General features: G+C 33.4%; 1 protein-coding gene across 2 annotated transcripts; it reads right to left on the bottom strand.

The window, feature by feature from the left end:
• Positions 1-1,750: 1,750 nt before the first annotated feature.
• On the bottom strand, positions 1,751-18,644 carry LOC125844995 (receptor protein kinase TMK1). 2 transcript variants are annotated; one of them, XR_007444210.1, is made up of 3 exons: positions 15,611-18,644; positions 14,077-14,930; positions 1,751-1,858 (listed from the first exon to the last, which is right to left on the bottom strand). XR_007444210.1 is itself a non-coding variant. In XM_049524365.1 (2 exons), the coding sequence occupies exons 1-2, from the start codon at positions 17,895-17,897 to the stop codon at positions 14,401-14,403; spliced, it is 2,817 nt and encodes a 938-aa protein (XP_049380322.1). In that variant the 5' UTR covers positions 17,898-18,644; the 3' UTR covers positions 13,969-14,400. The 2 variants fall into 2 exon arrangements, 1 of the variants encoding a protein (XP_049380322.1); XM_049524365.1 differs by lacking the exon at positions 1,751-1,858 and having other exon boundaries at positions 13,969-14,930.
• Between the last annotated feature and the right edge of the window lie 1,195 nt (positions 18,645-19,839).

Genomic DNA, 19,839 nt, shown 5'->3' on the forward strand with positions numbered 1-19,839 from the left:
ATAGTGTTTGATCAAGTTATTTATGAAAAAACTTCAATTAATATTAAAGAAGTATATAATTTGTGTTTGGTCACTCAATAATCAAATTACATACATGAGATATATATCTTTATATACTTTACAATTAATATCATTTAAATAGATAAACAATTTGATATATTCATATGAGAGATTTAATTAAGTGTTTCAGTTTTACGTAAATAAATTGTAAAAATTAAATAAAAGATAAAGAACAAGTTCTTGAGACTATTGGAATTATTGTGTTGTAGAAAATATATGAAGCAAGTTTTTTGTAATTTTTTTTTGAATAGTCTGGTAAATATAAACTCCTTAGTAAGGTATATTTGACCTTCTTTTTTTTTTTAAAGGTAAATTACTCTTTTTTTTTCACATAATAGAAAAGTAATTTTTGCTACAATATTTTTTATATTATTTTTCTCAAAAGAATGGCCAAATACTCCCTCCGTCTCATAATAGTATATGACTTTTTACTTTTTGAGAATCAATTTGATCAATCTTTGAAGTTAAATTTTTTTATGAAAAATACTATAAATTGTGATTTGTCTATATTAATATCATCTTGTATCTTTTTTAATTTTGAAACCCAAAATCTTGGCCATTAAGCTATTAGTTTTAGATAATATAATGATTGAGACAGATGAGGATGATATAAACCTCCATGTGAAGTCTTAGTTGTTGGTCCACAATTTTTAAATCTCCTTTGAACAAACTAAGGTGGGAGAATATATACACAAATTTTGTACATGTGACCAGCTATTTTTCACAACTAAAAAATTAAAAAAAAATAATCTTACATTATGATTGGATGACAGTAGAACATGCTTTTTGTTTTTATCCTCTCTAAATAGGAGGAAAAAGTTTATAATATTCTACTCTCTTTTTTTTTTTGTTTTGTTTGTATCACTCATTTTGGTGATGAAAATGACTTTCTACTTATCTTATATACCAAAACTAGCTGCTATTTTGTGGTATGTGTTATTTTTTGAAATAAATGATCAATTCTAGGTATGAGAAAAGTATGGTCTTGAATGGTTAAGACATTCATTTTCATCAATCCCCTACCGCATTCTCTTTGTTAGATAGTATCTTGATTAACTTGGACGTACCTCGATTATTTCATTCTGATACTTAATTATGGTACTTGTCATCTGACACAAGATAACTCTGTTTGTTAGCCTTAGCTTGATAAAGAAGAAAAAACTAGTGATATTTGGTTCTAATGAAATTCAAATGCTAGCCTTGCGTGTTTTTCACTCACTTCATTAACCTCTAGACATACCTCAATTATTTCATCCCGATACTTACTATACTTATTATCTGGCACCAGATAACTCTATCTATTAGCCTTAGCTCGATGAAGAAGGGAAAAACTAGTGTTATTTGGCTCTAATGAAATTTAAATGCGTGCGTGTTTTTCACTCACTTCATTAATCTCGATACTGAATCAAGGACCACATTTCATATTTTGTTTTTTTTTCAGAAAGTAAATTGAGACTTGTCTTTCTTACTTCATATGATTACAAAGACTAAAGACAACTTCCTTTTGTGGAGCTCAGACAATTGGTTACTTGTGAAAAATTGCTGTTTGACATGATTGATTATTACTTGCACCCTAAAATTTCTAAATATTTTGCCATTAGGCTATTTTTTTTTACTGTTAATTTCTTGAATCGACACTAAATTTTATTGGCTATTTGTAATGATAAAGATTGCCAGCAGTTGATCTGTAATCATAACAAAAAACTTTACATTTTGCTTGAAAAAGCATCATAAGCAAAAAGCTAACATTATGATTTGCACACTTCAAAGCCACTTTACATTTCAATACAGCTTGCACCTACNATGGATGATAATTCTGCTCTTCAAGGAAAACCCAAGGGATTTACTTTCAATCAAGGATTTGTAAGGATTCCTTGATTGAGTGTAAACACGTCCATATCAGATATGTTCGTGTAAATATTTTCCTTCCTTCTTTGTGAGAATCTGCCTTGTACAGATTATTGACTTCATGATTCGTTAGCCTTGATTTGCTCCAAGCTGATTCCTTCCATTTGAGTGAGTGAGTATTCTTGATATGCTCTAAATATATTTCCTTCCATGTTTATCCTGTTGATGTTACTTTTCCTTTTTAAGTCCAACTGATCCTATGTCCTGCAATCATTATCAAAACATTAATGCTAACAATCTCTCCCTTTTTGATAATGACACATAATATAACTATACGAGGGAATGTGAACATTTTAACTTCCCTGTTATTTGCTCCCCCTGTCTCTAGGCTCCGTTCTGCGCTCCCCCTGTTTAAGTGCATTCTATATTCTGCGGCGTATGGTTATATAACTTCTTTTATTCTCCCCCTTGGCATAATCAAAAAGGAAAACAAAATGACAGACAAGGCAGGGTTTGGTACCATAGATAACAGACAAAACAATCACAGTTTTAGACAAAATAAGTTAAAACAGTTAAGATGAGGAAGACATATCCCTTTTGAATAATGTCTGAGCAAAAGAGAGGAGGAAACAGAGTTTTCAACGACGGCCAAGGAAATACTTAAGAGTGTTGAGAATGTTCCTGCAGAAAGAGTCGTAGGAACGTTCAATATCTTTTGAAAAGTTTGAGTACGAAGTCTGAACTGAGACAGCTAGCTCATTGTGCGAGGAGTATGATCCTGCCTTGATGGAGTCCACCTGTTTGATTAACCTGTTAACAGTCTTTACACCTTCCTTTTTCAAATCTTCCACTGCAAGCTTAATTTTTCCTACATCAGTGCTAGTATCCTTACTGTGCTGAAGGTTCTTATTCAGACATTCCTGCATGACCATTACATTTGATTCAAGACTGGTCAGACGAGTCTTGATGTCTCCAACTTCCTGGAGAAGAGCTGACGCAGAATCTGCTGACACTCGAGTAGCTTTGGGAGTCTCAGCCCTAGCCTGGAGGGATTCCTTCTTGTGCCATTTGTCATTTACCAGAACATATCCCATACTTGAAAAAGTCTTAGTGTCATAAGTAACATTGATTTCAATGGGCTTGTAGTTAGATAGATCAACTAGTGAGTCGACTATAATACGAGAAACAAGCAACCCATAGGGTAAACTGGCAGAGGGATTTGAATCTTCAACACTTTCCAACATATATTCACGAATCCAGGCAGCCCAGTTAATACGGTACTTTTTCACCAAGCAGTAAAGAATAAAAACATCTCTAGTTGAGATATTGTAAGAGAACCCTTTCGAGGAACCAAAGTTGTAGCCACAATATGAGCAACGGTACGATTTTCAAAACATAACGACAGAGGACCAAAATTCGATAAATCAGTATTAGGTTCAGCAACTGCTACTTTTGCAGCTTCAAAAGAGACTTCAAAATTTTCAGGCCACACCCCATTCATATAGGGAATATCATCAATGAACTTAGAGCCAAAAACGTCTTTAAACATAAAATCATTAATACCAATGCGATTTCCTAATACTAGGGTTTCCAGATCTCCACCATCTTTAGAAACACGGAGGTTAGCATAGAACAATCTGACAGGTTCTTCATAAAGTTCAAGACCACATAGACGAAGCAACAGAGATAGTTTTTGAGTTTTGAAAAGAGAGATTACCGGACAGTGAGAATCTTTCAATTGTTCTAAGTTTATTACTCATCCTGGCACAATTGGACACTTCTTGAGAGCTTCGAACTTTTGCTTTTGTTCAACTCCCCAAAATTTATGCATGTCCTCTGGTTCAAAAGAGATTGATGGATCTGAGCGAGCCTTTCTACAACTTTTCTTCTTGACTGATGAAGTTCTCTTCTTTGAAAAAGAGGGTCTAGTAGAGGATTCTGCTATAACAGAATTAGAGGAGAGGGAAAGAAAATCAACCTCAGTGGAGTCGTGATCATTGACGAGATTTTTTGGAGCAGTCATTGAACGAGTTCTAGTCATGGTGGAGAGAAGAAGAATGGGTAAGGAAGATGAAGGGAACTTAGGAGATTTTGAAGTTTAAAGGAAAGAGGAAGATGAAGGGTTTAGAAAAATAAGAGAAGAAAAAGAGACGGTAGTCAGAAAAAGAGTTGAAAAGACAGGAAAGGAAACACAATCATATCAAAGTACATAATTAAGGCACAAAAAAATTCACATAGCAATAATTCCTAAAGATTTTCTAAGAAAACAAAATTTTTCTTCAAGTAAAGGTTTTGTAAAAATATCAGCAAGTTGATTTTCAGAATTAACAAATTCTAGAATGAAATCTCCATTTTCTACATGATCTCTAATAAAATGATGCTTAATATCAATATGTTTAGCTCTAGAATGATGCACAGTATATTTTGACAAGCTAATTGCACTGGTATTATCACATAAAATGGGTACACTTTCATAGCATAAATTAAAATCAAGCAATTGATGCATAATCCATAATAATTGAGTTCCACAACTACCAATGGCAAGATATTCAGATTCAGTAGTTGAGAGAGCCACAGAGGATTGTTTTTTGCTATGCAAGGAAATTAAAGAATTTCCAAGAAATTGACAAGTACCACTAGTACTTTTTCTATCATTTTTGTCTCCTGCAAAATCAGCATAAAAAAATCCAGTTAATTCAAAATTAGATGAGCAAGGATACCATAGTCCCATCTCTGAAGTACCGATCAAGTATCGAATAATTCTTTTTACAGCAATGAGATGAGATTCCTTTAGAGCGGATTGAAATCTTGCACATTTGCACACACTATACATAATGTCAGGTCGACTGGCTGTTAAGTAAAGCAGTGATCCGATCATTCCACGATAAAGTTTTTCGTCCACGTCTTTTCCTGCGTTATCTGTTTCCAAACATGTGGATGGACTCATAGGAGTTCTGAAAGCCTTTCCCTTTTCCATTCTAAATTTTTTTATTAACTCCTTTGCATATTTGCTTTTGTTAATAAACGTTCCATCATGAGACTGCTTGATTTGAAGTCAAGGAAAAATGAGAGTTCTCCCATAAGACTCATTTCAAATTCTCCTTTCATAAGATTTGCAAAATTCTCACACAAATAGATGTTAGAGCTTCCAAATATAATGTCATCAACATAAATTTGAACAATGAAAAGACTTGAATTAAGAGCTTGTGTAAAAAGAGTAGTATCAATTTTTCCTCGTTGAAAATTATTTTTGAGCAAAAAGGTACTTAGTCTTTCATACCAAGCTTTAGGGGCTAGTTTAAGACCATAAAGTGCCTTAGAAAGTTTGAAAACATAATCAGGACATGAAGAATTTTCAAAACCGGGAGGTTGTTTAACAAAAACTTCTTCATTTATAAAGCCATTCAAAAAAGCACTTTTTACATCCATTTGAAATAATTTGAATTTGTTAAAAGATGCATATGCAAGAAGAATTCGTATAGATTCTAACCTTGCTACAAGAGCAAAAGTTTCATCATAATCAATACCTTCTTGTTGAGAGTAGCCTTGTGCAACTAGTCTGGCTTTATTTCTGATAACTTTACCTTCTTCATTGAGTTTGTTTCGAAAAACCCACTTTGTGCCGATTACTGAACAATTCTTTGGTCTTTTAATGAGAGTCCAAACTTGATTTCTTTCAAACTATTCTAATTCTTCTTTCATAGCTTCAATCCATGATTCATCAGCTAAGGCCTCATCAATTCGTTTTGGTTCAATTTGTGAGATGAGAGTTACAGACGCTTGTTTTCTAATGGAGGCTCTGGTTTGCATTTTCTCTGATGGGTTTTCGATAATAAAATCATTTGGAAAACTTGAACTATGTCTCCATTCTCTTGGAACATTCGACTTTTCTATGTTGAAAGTTGACTCTTTTTCAGTATTAGTCGGCTTTGAGTAAGTGTCATAGTCGACTACTGTTGGTTCTTGGCTAGTTGAAGAGGTATGAGATATAGGTTCTTCTTTCTGAATAATTGAATCTATAGCCTGCATTCTCGGATTAGTTTCGTCAAAAACAACATGAACAGATTCTTCAACATTTAGAGTTCGCTTATTAAAAACTCTAAAAGCTTGACTAGAGGGGGAATATCCTAAGAATATTCCTTCATCACTTCGAGGGTCGAACTTACCAAGATTATTCTTACCATTGTTGTGAATGTAGCATTTACATCCGAATGGGTGAAAGTAACTAATGTTAGGCTTCTTACCTTTCCACAGCTCGTAAGGGGTCTTTTTCAGGATAGGTCTGATCAAGCATCTGTTTAAGATATGACATGCAGTACTTACGGCTTCTGCCCAGAAGTGATCTGGTAGACTTCGATCAAGAAGCATAGTCCTGGCTGTATCCTGGAGAGATTGATTCTTTCGTTCCACTACACCATTTTGTTGAGGAGATTGGGGAGATGAGAAATTTTGAGTGTATCCCTGTTGGTTGCAAAATTCCTCAAAAGATTTGTTTTCGAATTCTCCTTCATGATCACTGTGAATGGTGGAAATAAAATAACCTGCTTCTCTTTGGACTTTTCTACAGAATACTTCAAAATTAGTAAAAACTTCATGTTTATGAGATAAGAAAATAACCCAAGTAAAACGTGAATAATCATCAACAATAACAAATGCATATCTTTTACCACCAATGCTTGTAGTTTTAGTAGGACCAAATAAATCCATATGTAATAATTGCAAAGGTTTAGAACTGCTCACATAGATGTTTTCTATTCGTTCTCCAATTATTGTTATGTCCTTTTCTGAGTTGCTTATGATGTATTGTATTGCATTGGAATGAACGTCAAAGCCGGCATCACATAATTGACTGATCCTCAGGAGATTATGTTTCAATCCATCAACAAGGTATACTTCTACAAGATTACATGAAGGGCTGATAGTTATAGTTCCGATCCTTGTGACTTCTCCTTTAGCATTATCTCCAAACCTTACATAGGCTCCATCAATTTTTTCTACCTTGTTGAAGTTTTCTTTCTTTCCAGTCATGTGTCTGGAACATCCACTATCGATTACCCACATTCCCTTTTTGTAGGTCCTCTTAGTACGCTCCTCACTAGTTTATCCTAGTGCCATGAAGCATACATCAGTTGATTCTGAGGGATCTTCTTCAGATGCATCGTTCTTGTTTTGTTGATTAGTTCCTTCTAGAGCCATGAAACATATGTTAGCTGATTCTAAAGGATCTTCTTCAGATATATCTTCCTTACTCTAAGCTGTAAGAGATTTTGGATTATCATTCCTCCTGTAATTCTTTCTTTTTAGTTCAAGACAGTTTTGCTTGACGTGTCCTGGTTTTCCACAATGATATCATCTATCATCACTTCTTGAGTAGCTGTTGTTTCTTGATTCTTGTTGAGGTCTTTGTTTTCTTTGTCTTAACATTTGTCTGACTCCTTGAGTTATGAGAGTCATTCATTCACTACTTGCTTCATCGACTTCTTCTTCTGCTTTATAGACTTCTGCATTAAAAGCAACAGTTTTCTTTTTCTCATCTTTATTATACCTGTTAATGTGATTCTGTTCATATGCCATGAGATTTCCCCTAAGTTCATCATAAGTCATCAATTGGAGATCTTCGTCCTCTAGAATAGCTGATTTAGTTTCCCAAGCTTTTGGAAGGCTTCTTATAAGTTTTCTCACTTGTAGACCATTTGAGTAGACCATCCCTAAGGACTTGAGTTCACATACAATCTTACTGAATCTAGAGAACATATTCTCAACATTCTCATCATCTGCCATTTTGAATAATTCGTATTCATTTACGAGAGAGCTGATTCTGGCTTCCTTGACTTTGCTGGTTCCTTCATAGGTAACTTCAAGTTTATCCCACATTTCCTTTGCAGTTTCACATGTTGAAATCTTGTCGTATTCTGCTCCGCTAACTGCACAATACAAAAGACTTATAGCTCTAGCATTAGTTTGCAATACCTCTTGTTGTTCCTTGGTTATCTTGAAGGACTCTAGATCAATTTCTTTTCCAGCAGCTTCCTTTCCAGTTAGGCCTGGGATTGGTTTTGGTCCCTTCTTGATTACTACCCATGCTTGAAAGTCATTTGATTGAACAAAGATTCTGAACCTATCTTTCGAGTGGGAGTAGTGTTGGCCATTGAAGTACGGAGGACGATTTGATGAGTGACCGTCTTGAAGAATTGCACCAGGAATTTGGTAGTTTGTCATAGATCTTTTCTCACGTGTGGTTAAGCACTTTCAAATGTGAGACCTGCTCTGATACCAATTGAAAGTCAATAGGGGGGTGAATTGAAATTTTCTTAGAGTCGACTACTCAAGGGTGAGAGTCAACTGACCTGGAAGTTAGTAATTTCAAACAATATAAAATATAATGACAGAAAGTAAAGAGACAAAAAACTTTATCCTGGTTCGGAACACCGATGTGGTGCCTACTTCCAGTCCCCTTGGGTTACAAGGGTTTCCTTAAGAGCTTTGAGTGAACTTGGTGATACAATGTTGGAATATTCAGTACTTGTCTGATATGCAAATCAGACTTCTTATCTTGACGCAAACCCTACTTGTAAAACCTATACTAGAGATTATTCTTTCTCTTTTCTGTTACAATTGTAGACTAGACAGACTACAAGGTTTTTCTCAAAGATAATAGAAAGCAACAATACAAGTTCAAGTGAAGTTCGTAATTTTCTATGCTGAGGGTGCGGATAATTTATAGTGTTGGAGATGGATGATAATTCTGCTTTTCAAGGAAAACCCAAGGGATTTACTTTCAATCAAGGATTTGTAAGGATTCCTTGATTGAGTGTAAACACGTCCATATCAGATATGTTCGTGTAAATATTTTCCTTCCTTCTTTGTGAGAATCTGCCTTGTACAGATTATTGACTTCATGATTCGTTAGCCTTGATTTGCTCCAAGCTGATTCCTTCCATTTGAGTGAGTGAGTATTCTTGATCTGCTATAAATATATTTCCTTCCATGTTTATCCTGTTGATGTTACTTTTCCTTTTTGAGTCCAACTGATCCTATGTCCTGCAATCATTATCAAAACATTAATGCTAACAATAATATATAGAAATAATATTCAACTTTAAATAGAATGATCAATCCTTCAAAAATCAAAGGGCGAAAATCATTGAAGATTAGATGGATATGTTAACAAAATAAATAACTTCATCGGAATGAGCGAAAAAAAGAAAGTCAAACTTTTTTATTTCAAGATCAGAAAAAAATTGATCAATTCAAAGATGATTGTCTAGTGGCGATGAACCATCATACCCAATTGAGGGTTAATTTTGATGTTTGGAAACTTCCATAACAATCAGCTGGAATTTATGTGACGTTCAAAAGGGAAACTGTATTAACCATTATATTTTGATTGATCTATTTTTTTTCCTATATTTATCCCACGCTCAGTAAATTCATTAGCAATGGATTAATATAACATAATGACAAGAAAGAGTTGCTCAAATGATAAGTACTTTTATTTTTAGTTCTAAAACTGTGAGTTTGAATCACTGAAAAGTGAAAAGGTAAAAGTGAGTCGGATGAATTCATGTATATTGATATTTCAATTTTTCTTTTTCTTTTAGGGAGAAGCTAATAAAATCCTAGCAGGCCAAATGTAAACATCTCTTTTTTGTTTTTTCTTTTTCTTAAACTAGTCCTGACACGTGCTTTGCACTTATTTTCCAAATTAATAAAATAAATTTGTTAGATCGAGAAAGATTTTGATAATTGACAAATAGAGGAACAAATGAAAGGAACCGGTTGCGCCGACATGTTCCTTTCTGACCAAATTCGACTGGAATAAGGAGAACGTCAACCACGTGAATTAGAAGTTATAAAGCGGTGAAAGGGTTGCTTTTTCGACAAGAAATCAGTGCAAAAAGGTTTCCCTTCATAAAAAAATCCTAAGAGAAGTAGGAAGCATAAACAAAGTAGAAAGCATAAGCAAAGAAGGACGTAGAACGGCGTGAATAAAGATTCAAGAAGGAAATAAATCAAAGCCAAGTCGAGTAAGGAAACTACCAAAGAAGCTGTGAAGTAGAGTCCAAGTCGAACAAGGCTTAAAAGATGCGGTAAAGTCAAGTTCGAGTTCAACAAGGCTTTGAGGATGCAGTAAAGTCTAGTTTGAGTTGAACAGGACTTTGAGAAGTTGTGATCTATAAATAGGGTAATATTGTTGTCAGAAAAGATTGCGCACTTAAACAAAGAGTTACAAGCAGAATACAATCAAATAGAGGGAGTTCATATTTGAGTGATTTCTGATTATGAAGTGTAGCCAACGCAAAGAAACAAGAATTGAAGAACCGATTCATAGGCTTATGTTTTATAGTTCTTAAGTCAAGTTTGCTTATATTGAGTTTTTATCGAGTTGTATCTTTAATTCTTTCTAGATTCAGTGAAGTATAAACTGGAGTAGGAATAGAGTCTTTAAGTTGGGGCGACTTAAAGACTTGGGAACATAAACCTTGGGGGGTTTGTGTTGGAGTTTAGGAATTATAGTTAGTTCCTAGGATTGCAAGAGTTGTAATTTGAATTCATAACTTGAAGTGGGGTCGACGATCTAGTTGGTTGTTGGCATCTAGGAATTAGAGTTTATAATTTCTTAGGTTACATAAGTTTGTAATCTTTTGTTGAGGCTCAGAGTTTAATGAAGTGGAGTTAAATCCTAAAGAGGTGTAGGTCGTGATTTTTTACCTTTTTATGAGCTAGGATTTTCCGCGATAAAATATTGTGTCATTACTTTATTTGCTTTACATAACGTGATTGCTGTAATCTGCAAAGGAACATATAGAATATACTTGTTCCTTAGGCAAATTTGGGGGTTAGTATTCCAACAAACTGTTTACAATTTACAGATTTTGAATAGGACAAAGGAAGAGAGTACAATGTTCTGTGAATATTTTCTTACAATCATACTCAAAAACCAAAGTACATACTGAGTTCTTTTATTTTTCAAAGAATATTTAGTCATACTTAAACAACTCTATGTTTGATTCATTATAATGACACAAGAAACTGTTATCAATTTTTTTTAAAAAAAGAAAATGATTGTAGTACTTAAATCTTGACAAACATGGAAATATGATTCGACTACAAATATAGTGAAGCTGGTACTATACCAATTGATCAACAATAAGTTAAAAGCAGTAAGAAGTTTTTTGTGTTTTGTGCCCCTACCTAACATATATTTGTATCTTTTTCAATTACATTTCATCCTTAATCTTTTAACAATTTGCATCCTAACATCTATATTTTCCTTCAAAATCATAAAAAAGATGTATATTCTATTGTTATTTGTAACGACAAAATAGGGAACATAAATTCAAATATCCCTCAAAACTAATTGTGAGTGTTAGATCGTGTGTTTCTTATACTACTATTTTAGTTTCTTGTTTAAAAATTAAAAACAGTGCAGATGTATATTTGAGTAGAGAAGAAAAACCTCTGGTGACATCGTCTTTGACGGAAGGAAATTATGAACAACTTTAGACTGCAAACGGTCTATTTCAACTGCAAAATTTCAAATCATTAATCAAATTTCAAAAGAACATCCAAAAATATTTTGAGGTTCACACATTGAAAGTAAAACAAAAAAACTTAGAAAAAAATAGGTAAAAATTGCAGAAGAAAATGTTTTGCCCTTACAAAAGAAGAAAGATTGGACAAAGATTATTTGATTTGACAATATGGTGTCAAAATAACGAAGGATTAATGATTATGAATGAATAAATTGTGTAATCGACTGAAACTTGAAACTAAGAAATGTTGAAAAAGGATTGTAATCTAAATTACTATGTATTAAAAAAAAATGTTATAGTAATAATTATTGGTAGATGAACCAATCATCCATATAACAGGTAGAAGCTTCAAACTAATAAATGCTGGAATGAGAAAAAGTACTTACTATTATTAAGAAATATGCTACAATAATAATTACCGGCAAATGAACCATCTATTATTTACTCGGTTTCAGTGCATCTAATGTTATTCACTTGGTTTAATAATTATTAATAAATTTTATATTTTAAAATTGTAGTTGTTGGACTTTTAATGCTACCTTTATACAATTAAAATATTTATTATTTATTAAGATTAAATTTTAAATGTTTATTTAGTGTAAGGGTAAAATGGTAATTCAACTTTTCACTTTTGATCTTCCCGCTTTTAATAATATCTGATGATTATTTTTTGAATTTATAAGCATCTCTTACTAATTATTTTCCTTTTGGGGAAGTTTTTTTTATTCTGTGTCTGGTATTTATATTCCCGTCAAATATAATCTATTCAGGAAAAGTGCTCCCTACCAAAAATAAATTCCTCCTTTTAAGTTAATTCCTGAATGTAAAAATATATATATATATATACATTAGAATTCCTCAGTTTTGATTCGAAGTCTACTTTTCTTAATTTAGCAGTTAAATTTATGAAAGCATATATTTTGAGTGAGTAGTAATCGTTTTTTATCAAGTTATTTATAAGAACTTCAATTAATATTAAAGAAGTATATAGTATATGTTTGGTCACTCAATAATCAAATTACAAACATGAGATATATATCTTTATATACTTTACAATTGGGATTATTTAAATAGATAACCAATTTGATCTATTCATTATAAGAGATTTAATTAAGTGTTTCAATTTTATGTAAATAAATTGTAAAAATTTGAATAAAAGATAGAGAACAAGTTCTTGAGACTATTGGAATTAATGTGTTGTAGACAATATATGAAGTAAGTTTTTTTGAATAGTCTGGTAAATATAAACCCTTAGTAAAGGTATATTTGACCTATTTTTTTTTGGTTTAAAAGTAAGTTCCTTTTTTTTTCCACATAACAGCAAAGTAATTTTTGCTACAATATTTTTTTATATTATTTTTCTCAAAAGAATGGCCAAATACTCCCTTCGTCTCATAATAGTATGACGTTTCATTTCGTGAGAATCAACTTGATCGATCTTTGATGTTAAATCTGTTTATGAAAAATACTATAAATTGCCATTCGTCTATATTAATATCCAAGATATGTATCTTTTTAAATTTTGAAACTCAAAATCTTGGCCATTAAGCTATTAGTTTTAGATAAATATAATGATTGAGACAGATAAGGATGATATAAACCTCCATGTGAAGTCTCTTAGTTGTTGGTCCACAATTTTTAAATCTCCTTTGAATAAACTAAGGTGGAGAATATATACACAAATTTTGTACATGTGACCAGCTATTTTTTCAAAATTAACAAAAAATCTTACATTATGGTGGGATGACAGTAGAACATGCTTTTTGTTTTTATCCTCTCCAAATTGGAGGAAAAAGTTTATAATATTCCACTTCTTTTTTTTTTTGGCCTTTTTTTGTTTTGTTTGTATCACTGATTTTGGTGATGAAAATGACTTTCTACTTATCTTATATACCAAACTAGCTGTTATATTGTGGTATGTGTTATTTTTGAAATAAATTATCAATTCTAGATATGAGAGAAGTATTGTCTTGAATTAGGTAAGACATCCATCCCCTACCACTCTTTGTTTCTTGATAAAAATAGTTTCTTCGTTAAACTTGCACATACCTCAATTATTTCATTTTGATACTTACTATACTTGTCATCTAACACCAGATAACTTTGTATGTTTTGTATGTTACCTCGATGAAGAAGAAAAAAATAGTGCTATTTAGTTTTAATGAAATTTAGACGCTAGTCTAACATGTTTTTCACTCACTTCATTAACACTTCTAGATCAAATCAAGGACCACATTCTCTTTTTTTTTTTTCTTTCAGAAAGACAATTGAGACTTGTCTTTCTAATATCATATGATTACAAAGAGTAAAGACAACTTCCTTTTGTGGATCTCAGACATTTGGTTACTTGTGAAAATTACTGTTTGACATGATTGAATATTACATGCACCCTAAATTATTTCTTAAGATTTTGCCACTAGGCTATTCCCTTTGAATCGAGGGTCTATCGAAAACAGTAGGTTATTGTTATACTAAATTTTATTGGCTATTTGCAATGATAAAGACTGCCAACAGTTGATCTGTAATCATAACAAAAAACTTAACATTTTGCTTGAAAAAGCATCATAAGCAAAAAGCTATCTTTATGATTTGCACACTTCAAAGCCACTTTACATTTCAATACAGCTTGCACCTACAAAGTTTTCTAACAAAAAAACAATTGAAGAATACATAAGTACAATGATCTACTGGTAATTGATGGCATCCCTTTCATTTCCCAAACCACAATGTATTCACATGGAAAAGAGAGAGTATCATCATACAATAAGAGTCAAAAGACAACAAAAATCTTAAAAAGAATCCCTATTCACCACAGTGCCAAAACTAACAATGAGTTAAGGTAAAAGCATCAGAGTTAAAAGCAAAAAAAAAGAAGAAAAAAATTATGTGTGACTCGCGATGAGGAAGAAAACGGAGAGAATGAACAACCAAACCTAGATCAAAGAGTGTCAACTTCTCACCTACCATCAGAAGATGTAAATGACTCGGCAAATCCGTAGGGGCGAGTAGGTATGCTTGTTTGAGTGTTATCCAAGCTTGGAAGGTAAGAAGAAGAGGATGAATCCATGTGACTTGTACCTTCATAAGCCTGCCACTTTTTGAGTGCTTGGGGCAATGACATATCGAGATCAATGCCGTATATGTCCTCTGAGCACTCGTCGGATGGTTTCCAGAGCTCCACAAGAGATGAAAGAACATTGACAGCATGGCCCATGTCAGGCCTTTGATATGGCTCCCTTGCAGAACAGTGGCCAGCTAGCTCAGCTACAGTGCTGACACTGGCGAGTGTTTCCTCACTAAGGTCAATTGCGGGGTCAATTGCCTTTCTGAATGTATCCTTATTCAGATGCATTCTTCGGAACCATGTTACTAGATGCATGCTCTCCTCAGGCTGGCTTTCATCAAGAGCCTTTCTTCCTGTGATGAGCTCCATCAAAATCACACCGAAACTGAACACGTCCACCTTGGTTGTCACTCTCCCTGTTACTGGCAGACGAAACAAGATAAAATACAAGTTAAGATAATGATGTATCTACATTCCAAAAACTCCTATGCACCTATCACGATCAGGAAAGTGAGCAAATAACGAATTTGGCTATCCTTGAATTCCAATTTCCACCAAGAGGAAAAGAAAAAAAGCGGATCTTCTGTCATAAGATTAATAACATGTTTAAAGTGTGCGATTAGGCCAAAGTAGACACCGGTGGCATTAAGCAAATGCATCAGGAAAAAGTGTTTCCAGTAGGATGGGTATATCCACTTTTAGAAACTAAGTAATCATAGCATTAAAGGGGATTACAGAATCAATAAGGATATTTGATATATGACAATATGTATGAATGACACGTTCTTAACCATGAGCACAAGTATAATTGACTTAGAAAAAAGACAAAACATTAATATTTACTGTTATAAACCTATTATAGGACAAAAGTTGATTAATGTAAAACAGGCTAAGTTTCTTGGAGTACAGTTAGTATCATCTGACTCTTATCAGTCAAATGAATGCTAATTCTATGGAAGCATCCTGAGATCAAACCCCCAAGGTTCACACAATTCATACTTTAGAGGTATTGGACTTAAGACCAAGTTTATCTAGGCACAAATTGCACACAAGTATTATATCAGCAAGTTAGCATACACATATAAGTAAGCAATGAGCATACCTGCATATTCCGGTGCTAAATATCCAAATGTCCCAGCAATCCTTGTCTCTATAGAACCTTTCCCTTCTGGGGCAAGTCTGACAAGGCCAAAATCTGCAACTTTAGCCCTCATATCATCCCCTAGAAGAATATTTGAAGGCTTCAGATCCCTGTGAATGAAACTCTGGTGGGCTAAACTATGGAGGTACTCTACACCCCTAGCAACATCTAATGCAATGGTCAATCGTTTTGTCCATTCCAGGGGTTTAAGCCCTTCTTCTGCCCAGTTGAAGAGATGACTGCTTAATGTTCCTTGAGGCATGTATTCATAGACTAGAAGTTTCTCATTTCCATCAAGACAGTACCCAAGTAGTCCAACAAGATGCCTATGTCTGACCTTAGTCAATACAGCAATCTCGGATTTGAATTCAGCTAGTCCCTTCCCAGTGATGATTCCATTTTCCATTCTTTTGACTGCAATTTTAGTCCCATCATGCAATTCACCTTTGTAGACAGTGCCAAAGCCTCCCCGGCCTAGTATGTTGTCTTCACTAAAATTGTTGGTCACATTCTTCAGTACTTGGATGGAAATCACCATATTTCCTGCTTCAACCATTTGAACATCACCGGCTTCACTAGCAGAAACAGTATGAGTTTCAGTAACTGCACCAACACTGACACTAGATCCTGCAACTGTGATTTTCACACTATCATTGTCAGAACCAGAATGACGTGGATGCAACACCATGGTATTTGGACTTTGCACTCGGCTAAAACGCTTTTGTTTGCTTTTGTACAGACAGAAAGCTGCCACTCCAATCAAACAAAGCATAAATACACCTCCAATTACAGAAAACACCACAATTCCAACCCGGCGATTGGACTTCTTACGAGCTGCTTGGGCATTTCCATCATCAGAGCCTGTTGAACCACCTGGAGAACTGCCTTGGGAAGGTGCATCACTCTTATCCTTTCCAATATCAGGGTTACCACTAAATTTCAGAATCAAATTTTTCCTAAAAGCTGGTACCTTTCCATAAATTTGATTGTTTGACACATCTAACTCTGTAAGGCCTGTCAATGTGGTTAGCTCTTCTGGAATTGTACCAGTCAGATTATTATCTGCAAGAACTATTTTTTGTAGCAACTTCAGTGAAGCAAATTCAGGAGAAATTGTTCCTGAAAGCCCCATTTTCTGGAAATTTATGACAGTAATGTTACCATTACTGCAAGTAAGACCAAACCAATCAGCACAGGGATCATTTCCCTTCCAGTTCTTCGCAAAATTTGTTGGATAATCCATTGCTTTTGCAATTGAAAGCAATGTATTTACTCTAGGATCACAATCACCTGGTTGTGACGAGCAAAAGCTATTTGTACCTTTTGCCGAATCAACAACAACAGAACCTTTGAACACCGGCATTGGTCCTTGAAAGAAATTATTCGTCAAATTAACGAACTTCAAAGACTCAAGATTCATCAAAGAACTTGGCACGGGACCAGTAAAGGCATTATCTCTAAGACTCAATGCCTCCAAAGCCTTTAATCCTGAAAAGTCCGGCAACGGCCCCGAAAAGTTATTGGAATGCAACCAAACCTCCTTCAGGAATGTCATGTTTGTTAGAACATCAATTCCTCCATTAAGCTTCTGTCCATTTAACCATAAAGACTCAAGCAGCAAGCCAGAAAAACTGGAGGGCAATTCACCTTCCAAGTTATTGCCAGCCAAATGTAAATTTACCAATCCAGGAAACTCATCAGGACTAAAAAAGTTAGGAATTCTCCCAATTACATTTGCTGAATTTGCTGAAAAGTTTTTAAGTGAAGAAGCATTCCTAAGGCTTTCAGGGATCTCCCAACCAACAAAAGGGTTCTTATCCATATCAACAGATAGTAATGAAGACATATCAGTAAAGAAATCAGCAGGAATTGAACTAAACTGATTTTCACCAAGCAGTAACACTTGCAATGAACTCAAACCACTCAAACTAGGCAAAGGGCCAGAAATATTGTTCCCTTGAAGCTCTAAACGTTCAAGTTCAGTAAGTTTAGAGATTTCTGGAGGGAGAGTACCTTGAATGTTCTGCCGCCCAATTTGGATCCGGGTCACCCGTTTATCTGAACAACCCACATGGTTCCATTTGCATGGATCCGGGTCTGACCATCCAACTTCTTGAGGTGGGTTTAAGCTCTTTTTCAAAGCTAACATCACTGAAACATCATCATCTTGAGACTCAACACCCAAAAAAAATGCAGAAATACCAAGAACAAGTAAAGATACAAGCTTTAAACCAAGAAGGGTGTTCATTTCTTTTGTAAAGATTGAAACTTTTTGACAAGACAATGAAAAAAACACAAGAACCCGAGTGTTCTTTATAGAACAAGTAAAGCTACAAGCTTTAAACCAAGAAGGGTGTTCATTTCTTTTGTAAAGATTGAAACTTTTTGATAAGACAATGAAAAACACACAAGAACCCAAGTGTTCTTTATAGAACAAGTAAAGCTGCAAGCTTTAAACCAAGATGGGTGTTTTCTTTTGTAAAGATTGAAACTTTTTGACAACACAATGAAATAAAAAACAAGAACCCAAGTGTTCTTTACAGAACAAGTAAAGATACAAGCTTTAACACAAGAAGGGTGTTCATTTCTTTTGTAAAGATTGAAACTTTTTGACAAAACAAGAACCCAAGTGTTCTTTATAGAACAAGTAAAGATACAAGCTTTAAACCAAGAAGGGTGTTCATTTCTTTTGCAAAGAGTGAAACTTTTTGACACACAATGAAGAAAAACAAGAAACCAACTGTTCTTTATAGCAAAAATTCAATCTTTTTTCAAGATTAGAAGAGAAACATTGTGCAATGTGGTAGGGTTTTTTGCAGAGTTGAGAGTAGGAAGAAGAAGGAAGCACATGAGGAAACGGGCCCACAGAAAACTGGAAAGCTAAGAATGAGGAGAGTTTGTATAGAGAAGCAAAATGACAGTAATAAAAAAGCTGGATGATTCTAGGGAACATGGCCTAAATAAAGGACAAGTTGGCAGTTTGTTTTGATTTTGTGTTTGTCAATTGTTTCTTTTTTTCTGGTTATATTTCAAAGTTAAATAACTACTCTACAAGTATTTCTCTAGTTGTCATGTCATAATTTTACTTCCATGTTTTAATTTACGTGATATTTTATGAATTATAATTCATACTAATATTTTTCTGTATAAGTTTTAAATATTTAAAATTTTATTTTTAATAAATTAAGTTAATTTTAAAAATTAGTTAGATCAATTCTCGAAAAATAAAGATATCACATAAATTAAGATGAATGAAGTAATGTAATTTTACTCCTTCTGTCTCAGAATAATAGTCATGTTTCATTTCTCGACAATTAATTTAGGTAAATAAGTTAAAATACACGTAACTTACCATATTTTTACTAATTTCATCTAAACTATCTAGTTTTCTCATTACATACCTAAGCTATTACACCATATATATTAAAAAACACATTCCGATGACTAATTGGCCAAATATTTCAAATTATTTGAAAATAGGCGCATAGGGACTTGAAAATCCATTAAAATGAATCCACCTACTATCTATTTGACTATTAAGGCTAATTGAGCTATCAATTTTAAAAAGATAAATCCTTTTTTCCAGTCCCTTATATTTCTTTTAAATCTTTGTTTTCTTTCCTTTTCTTCTTCTTCTTCTTCATTTTCCATTAAAAAGTGCTTGATAATAAAGGTGAACAAAACCAATAATAACAATTTAGTGCAATTCACCGAATAAAATTTGAGAGGATAGAATATACACGAACATTACTTCCTATATATATATATATATTGGAGAGATTCTTTTCAATAGACTTTCAATTCAAAATAAAAAAAAAAAAAGGTTGAAGTACAATTATAAAAAATAAGACAACAAAAAAGAGATACAAAACAAATGAAGAAAATATAGTAATAAATACTGAAGAACAAAAAAATTATGTGATTTCTAAAAAATATTAGTACTAATAAGGAGAAATTGTGAAGAGGCAAGGCACCTTAATCTACCACATGAAGCCACAAGAACAAGTAAAAATTGAAATGTATATTTTTAAAATATTAATCAAATTTCAGATAATTTGATTCTTAAAATAGACTAACAATATAAGTAGTTCAACCAATCATAAATCAATTATTTAGCTCAATCATTGGAGACAAAATAAGCACATTAATTTTGTTTTTTAATTCAGTGCATTTTAAGCTAACTAACAGGT

Source organism: Solanum stenotomum, chromosome 11, assembly GCF_019186545.1.
Source record: "Solanum stenotomum isolate F172 chromosome 11, ASM1918654v1, whole genome shotgun sequence".
In the NCBI taxonomy this organism is placed as follows: domain Eukaryota; kingdom Viridiplantae; phylum Streptophyta; class Magnoliopsida; order Solanales; family Solanaceae; genus Solanum; species Solanum stenotomum.

Excerpts from the sequence above, each read along its gene's own strand:
- LOC125844995 (XM_049524365.1), bottom strand. The coding sequence starts at position 17,897 with ATGAACACCCTTCTTGGTTTAAAGCTTGTATCTTTACTTGTTCTTGGT. Across the intron at positions 14,931-15,610 it reads TTTAGCACCGGAATATGCAG|TAACAGGGAGAGTGACAACC; the intron begins GTATGCTCATTG and ends TTCGTCTGCCAG.